We start from the raw sequence: 7,114 nt of genomic DNA, 5'->3' as shown, positions 1-7,114 counted from the left end.
TTCAATTAAATAAAATTTTATGTCTTATTATTTTTAATTATTTTATATTTGTAATAAAGTGTATTTTAATTTCTTGCCTTCTCTCTCTACCATCAATGGTAAAATCACTTTATATTTATAGCCATATAATGTGACATATTTTTATTGAATAGTACACAAATGGCGTGGTATGTCAAGTCTATGCAAGAATTCTATGGATTTGATATTGTTTAAATAAGATCAAGAGTATGAACATTATAAATATAAAAAACTATGTTAGGAAAGCTAGCTACTCCTATTTGGGTTCAACAATAATTTATTATGAAAGGGTGTATAATATAGTTTTATGACATAGTCTACAATATTGTATGCCAAATAATTGTTAAAAGGATCTCTCAATAAAATAAAATATACACAAATAAGATCACATAAGAGAATATCTTGCACAATTGATAACATTTTACTATAAACATTGAAAAAATATGACTCAAATATTTAAAAGTTTAATGTAATTTTTTGTGTGTGATGAGACTAATGATATTAGAGTTAAATGATTAAAAAGACACATTATGAAATTAATGGATCAAAATGAACTCTTGTTTAAAATTAACAGTCAAAAGATATACTTTAGCCAAAATATATATAATTTATAAATTATTTCATTTAATCCCTACTGATTTAATTTTCTGATTTTTTGTTATATTTTATTCATATAACATCACATATTATCTTAATACATATGTATAATTATGAAAGGAAGTTAAAAAAAATATATGTAATAAAATATATATCACATGTATGAATTTTTTATGAAAATATAATATTAAAGACTGGATTAAAATTTATTTGAACTATATATATTTAATCACATTTTTTTTGAAACTTTAAATATCAGTTTCAAAATGGAGTGAAAAAATAATAAAAATCAAACAATATATTCTTTAAAAGAAGTTAATTTTTGAAATTATATTAAAAGAACTTAGTCCTAAGAGTTTAAGCTACATGAAAAAATTACAGTTCAGAAATATGAAAGCCTTTATGAGCAAGGCTGGTCTTAGTAAAAGGAGCCACGTCTGATGCACGAGATCTTAGATTCAAGTCTATGTGAATGCAAATAATATTTATGGGGCCGGGAGAGGTATTTCAACATTAGACCAAATAATACTTGAATATGATCCTATCAAACAGCCATTTAAAATAATCTGAAGGTTTGTTTTCTCATAAATCCTCCAAAGGATTTCTTAAAACTTATTTTTTGGTTGTAAATTAAAAACTTAACTCTAACGTTTTATTACTCCAAGAAATCAGACGATGATGATATACTTTTTATTTATATTTTTGTCCCTCGCCTATAAATGGCAAACATAGGGGGAAAGATAGAATGGAGTACTAAGGAAATGGCCTCCCTCAAGAAGTATTGTTTCCTCTTTGCTTTTGTATTAGCTATCAGCATCTTCTTCAACAATGGAACTGCCACTGAAGAAGAAGAAGAAACAGAGGCCATTGAAAACATACCATGGCTAACTCTTTCTCTCTCTTCTCTCTTGCCATCACAGACTTGCACTCCTTTCAAAGGTTCTCTCCTTCTCTCTCTCTCTAATGAGTATTAAATTTTGTGGGATTAGCTAAGTATATGTTAAGTTTATATACTTTCATTTTATTTTATGTAGTTGATCAATTATTATGAGACTTTTCAATATATTCTAATATTCTTCTTACTACTATTCTTTTGTTTTTTATCCTTTTTTTGCCTATGTCTTTCATTAATTCATTCATTTTTTCCTTCTTCTCTTTGCCACAGTTTCTAGAGTTTTTATATTATGCATAAGCTATGTATTTTCCATCTTTCTCCTAAAAGCATTTTTTTAATATTTGTATATGTGTGCGCCCGCACTTGTGCACATATTGTTCAGATTTTTCATACATAAATTTTGTTGTAATATTATGAATTTGAATTATCTTTACGTCTTTTGTTAAATATGTGATCTTTGAAAAAGATGATAAAAAAAGGGAAAAGGAATAGTACACTTGTGTAAAGTAAATTTTATTACTTGTCTGTCTCTCTCCATAACGAACTCTAATTATATATGGAGAAGATCTGTAAATGTAGTTATAACATTAACATGTGACTTATGATTATTGCATTAATTAATTTTAATTTACGCTTATGATTATATCACTATATAAAAGTAAAATTTATTACTTTTCTGCCTCTCTCTATTACGAACTCCAATTATGGATAAGAAAAAAAAAAAATATATATATATATATAGTTATAACATATGACTTATGATTATAGCACTAATTAATTTTAATTTACGTTTATGTGAAATAACCTCAAGTTTTTTAAAATTTATTTTAAAAAATTATAGGATATTTTTTGTCATTGGATTTATATACACAATAAAACAACGGCTTTATCAGCATGTCCTTTAGCCTTGAAAACTACTCTAATGGTAATTTGATACACAAATATATAAGGTTTGAAGAAGAATTCAAGCTTGGAATTGATACAAAGACATGGGCCATGTAGTGAACTAAAGCATGGGAAAGCAAATCCTAAAACTATTCCAACACACTTTGATATCCTAAGTGAAGATCAAGCAAGGGTGGGTTCAATTCACTTCATGCTCTTCGAAAACTTCAGCCATGGAAACATGAAGCAATTGGATTCTGCAAATATACCCGTAAAGCTCGGCCTGCCCTTGAACACCGCTAGCTACATCGTCACCGTTGGATTTGGTAGCCCTAAAAGGGACTTGTCGCTCGTTTTTGATGTTGGAATAGAATTCAGTTGGATTCAATGCAAGCCATGCCTTGTGAAGTGTTACAATCAAAAAGAACCAATCTTTGATCCCTCTAAGTCCTCTACTTATTCTCAGATCAAGTGTGGAATTAATATCTGCAGTCAGATTCTTTCCACTGCAAGTAAATTAACTATTCCTTGTTCTTTTTTTTTTTCAACAAAAAAATCTAGCTATGCATATGCTCACATAATTTCATATAAATATGGGGTAATAATAAGACTAATTGTTTCAAAAACTAGTATGCATTTTTTTCATTTTTACCTTATTTTAATAGAGTCATAGTATTTTTTTTTTGCAAAATATATAAGTACTGATTCCAGAAAAAAAAAAATTCACCACTTTTTTAACTGTTATGCGAGTTAGGGTAAAATCATAATTTACTCAACAGCTTACTTATCATTGCCATATTTTATTATGCAAACTGTTATACTCTATTGATTAGTGGGAAATTTAATATGATATGTTTGTCATGCATATACTATATGGAAATGGATGTAAGCGTGTTGGAAGAAGTTGGGGTTAAATATTTTTTTTTAGATAGAATGATAATAGAGTTTTAAAAGATTGAATTAATCAGGTAAAAAAATATTGAATTAATAATAGATGTTTTCAGTAAAAAGTTTTGGAAATAAATTTAAAATACCAATCAAACAATTGTAAATTCAAGAGATTCAATTATAAGTAAAGCATTTAAGATTGGAAGAATTATGTTAATGTCCTACATAAAGAAATTAATTATTACAAGATCTATTAACTATTGAATTGTAGTAATGGCCACAGTTTAGTTATTAATGTATTTTATAGTAATTAATTTTCTTATATGGGACCAGTATGTAATTCTCCCTTAAAAAAATTTCCTTGAGTTTCTATTTATACTTGTTTAAATAAATATTTATAACTTATTTTTCAAAAAAAAAAAAATCAAAAACCTAATTGTCATTAATTGAATCTTTTGGGAGTTAAGTATCATTCTTCTAAAATTTTATATGCAAGTAAAAAGGGTGGTTTACATACATACATCCATATACATGTGTGTCTATCTAAGCTAGTTACTTTTTTTCTAGAAAATTAATGTCATACAACTAAATATGTTTTTTCATAAACTCAAGTATATAAAATTCCTTTGAACTTTGAGACAATTACATATAATTCTCTATATTTAAAGGTTTAAAATTAAGTTATCTAACCTTTTATTTTTTTAATCATTGATTTCCCTACTATTATTTCTTAATTATCTTACCAACAGAAGTTGTCATATCATATTAAAAAAAATACACATAGTAGCTTATATGGCATCCAATATAAGCTAATAATAACTTTATAAAAATTTTATCAATATTTTTTCTATTATTATTAACTTACATCGCATAACCTTTTGTTTTTTCCCCCCTTACTCCCTTTCCAGAATATCAAGAATGTCCTGGTTCCACACAAACATGCATTTATAAGTCTGCATACTCCGGCACTTCTTTCTCCGCCGGTTTTATGAGCAAAGAAACGCTCACCATCGGTGCCGGCAACACCTTTAAAGACTTCTTGTTTGGTTGTGGCCAAAACAACCAAGTGACTAAACTTGGCGGTGCCGCCGGCATACTTGGCCTAGGTCGCCACCCGATCTCCTTCGTCCAACAAACAGCCAATTCTTATAATAAAGTCTTCTCCTATTGTCTCCCTCCTTCCACTAGCTCCGTAGGCCACCTCACCTTTGGCAGTGCCGGAGTTTCCAAGAATGTCCGATACACTCCAATCACCACCATCCCCAACCTCCCTACACTCCACGGTATAAGCATCACCGGAATGATAGTTGGTGGAATACCATTGTCATCAGTTACTCCTAAATTGTCATCATCCAGAGCAGTCATCGACGTCAACGCGTTGATCACGAGGCTTCCGCCATCAGTTTATGCCGTCCTGAGATCGCAGTTTCGGCGAATGATGTCGATGTATCCGATGGCAAGCCCGTTCGTGGTACTTGACACGTGTTATGATGTGAGCAGGCATCAGAAGATAGCGATTCCAAAGATAAGCTTGGTACTTGGTGGTGGGGTTAAGATAGACTTGGATGCGAGTGGGGTTGTTCTTGGTTCGGGTCCCAAACAGTTGTGTTTGGCCTTTGCCGCAAATGCGAGAGAAGATGATATTGTTATTTTGGGAAGTGTACAGCAGAAGACGATCGAGGTGGTGTATGATCTTAATGCAGGAAAGCTTGGATTTGGGCCTCCTGGTAGCTGCTAGTGAGACAAGTCATATAATAAGACAAAACTATTTGAAATGATGGGGAACCAAATCCTAAATTAAATATTTACAATATTTCAACTAATGTTTTACTAAATTTGCTTGGCTTGAAAAATGTGACAAGGTTAAGGAATAATATAATTGGTCTTCTTCGCAACTAGTTCTCCTTGGATCAGCTAGCCGGATGATCTCTTCGCTGTTGTTGCTGTTGATGTTATCCTCATCTTGGTTTTGTTTTATTGTTGCTAGTTTCTTCCGTGTTGTTTTTAGTTTGATGGTGCCCTTAAGAAGATAATTCAACTATTAACCTTTTGTTTGTTGCAATCATTTTCATTTGTTTAATAAAATTTGTCTTCTATTAAAAAACCAGGTTTGATTTTGATTTGATATATGAGATTATATATTGACATGAAAGATTTTTTTTGGGTATAAGAGGCTTTTTTTTAAAAAAAATTGTTAATAAAGTAAATAATTCATTCAAAAATCACAACTAAAAATTAATCTATATATAAAAGTTATTTCTACAAATATATAATGATTTTTAATCACTATATATTCTGACACTAGATAACTCAAAAGCAACGATATAGCAATTTTTAACTGCTATATATATAGTTGAGATTTATATGGCAATTATTTGGGAAAAACTGTTATATAAATTATTCTAATTTCGGGTACAGTGAAACATTTAGTCAATTATATAATGGTCTCATGAAAATAACCATTATAAAGTTGGTAAATATATAACAATTATTTCATAGAAACATATTATATAGTTAGGCCCAATTTTAGTTATTTTTTAAAAGTTTGTTCAGCAAACTATATAACAATTATTTAAAAATAACCGCTAGATAGTTATATTTATATAACGGTTATATCATATAACTACGGACGAATACAGAAACAAATACGTGGGGAGAGAATTAAAATTTTTTTGAAATATGCAGGGCTAACACTAATTTTTACATTTTTTTAAGAAAAATAAAAATTCTAAAGGACCAATGAAATTATTGGGGGAAGGTGGGGAGCTACCCCATTGTTCCCTAGCTACATACTTCACTGCATATAACTGCCTTACAGTTGGGACTATATCACTGTTTTTTTTTTTTAATTAATCGTTTTAGATATAGACCTAAAGAATATATAACAATTATTTAGTATAACTGCTATATAGTCTCTCAATACCAATTCAACATCTACTATATAATGGTTTTTAAAATAACCATTAAATAGAGGGCGATATATATAATTTTTTTAACATTTTCTTTTTGTGATAAAACCAAACTTAGATAATATTCTTAATTACTTTTAAATGAATCTTTACCGGGATTTTATAAAACTGTCTGAAAAATCCATGTTTAACAGTACCAAATCACCACTAGTGCTAAGACCTATATATTAATTTGGCACCTCTAGCCCAAGAAATTAAGTTAAGATTGCAAGAATAAATGAAATTCCATGATTTCGCAGCACCATATTCTTACATCACCTACATATCACTTGTGAGTTTTATATGCTTTCTTTTTCTTTTCTTTGTTTTTTTATAAAAGGAGAGAGTGACAAAACCCAATGTTAACTAATACAGCAATTGGGAGTCAATTAAGTCCCAAAACTACAATAAACATAAGGTCCCTCTTGTGTTAGGGAACATTGATGAAAGAGAAAACATAACTATTAGTCTCTATAGTTTTAATGTGTTTTCATATAGGTTCTTGCAATTTTGTTCACTGTTTGAGATCCCTCTAATTTATCCCATTTGAAATGATAGTCCCTCTATTTTTGAATATATTCAAAAAATAATAATGAGGTGACACCAACAATGGTAAATACACTAACATGTAACTAATGCCGTTAATTTGAGCTGAGGTGGAATTATGTTGACGTGGGACCTATATATACCATCAAAATACTTTAAAATTATAGGGATGAATAGTTATATTTTCCCTTAATGAAATCATGATCATTAGAACATTTCATAACCTAGGGTAGAGCGAGTGAATGCATGAAGATAAGAACATGTATGTGGTGTCTCTAAAGAGACCACCAGATCCAGAAGCATGATTACTCGCAAAGCCATCCGTATTGAGTTGGCA

General features: G+C 29.6%; 1 protein-coding gene across 1 annotated transcript; it reads left to right on the top strand.

The window, feature by feature from the left end:
• The first annotated feature begins 1,376 nt into the window (after positions 1–1,376).
• LOC129302658 (aspartyl protease family protein At5g10770-like) lies at positions 1,377–5,021 on the top strand. The gene is made up of 3 exons (XM_054941564.1): positions 1,377–1,554; positions 2,461–2,907; positions 4,192–5,021. Exons 1-3 carry the CDS (start codon positions 1,377–1,379, stop codon positions 5,019–5,021), a joined length of 1,455 nt encoding a protein of 484 aa, XP_054797539.1.
• The last annotated feature ends 2,093 nt before the right edge of the window (positions 5,022–7,114 follow it).

This window comes from Prosopis cineraria, unplaced genomic scaffold (genome assembly GCF_029017545.1).
Source record: "Prosopis cineraria cultivar Desert tree isolate PC_DT_omini unplaced genomic scaffold, ASM2901754v1 PC2, whole genome shotgun sequence".
In the NCBI taxonomy this organism is placed as follows: Eukaryota; Viridiplantae; Streptophyta; class Magnoliopsida; order Fabales; family Fabaceae; genus Prosopis; species Prosopis cineraria.
This window is presented reverse-complemented; position numbering and strand designations above follow the sequence as displayed.

What these genes read in the sequence shown, in the direction of transcription:
- LOC129302658 (XM_054941564.1), top strand. Translation starts at nt 1,377, where the DNA reads ATGGCCTCCCTCAAGAAGTATTGTTTCCTCTTTGCTTTTGTATTAGCT. An exon ending in GACTTGCACTCCTTTCAAAG is followed by an intron (nt 1,555 to 2,460) that starts GTTCTCTCCTTC and finishes CAAATATATAAG; the next exon opens with GTTTGAAGAAGAATTCAAGC. An exon ending in TCAGATTCTTTCCACTGCAA is followed by an intron (nt 2,908 to 4,191) that starts GTAAATTAACTA and finishes CTCCCTTTCCAG; the next exon opens with AATATCAAGAATGTCCTGGT.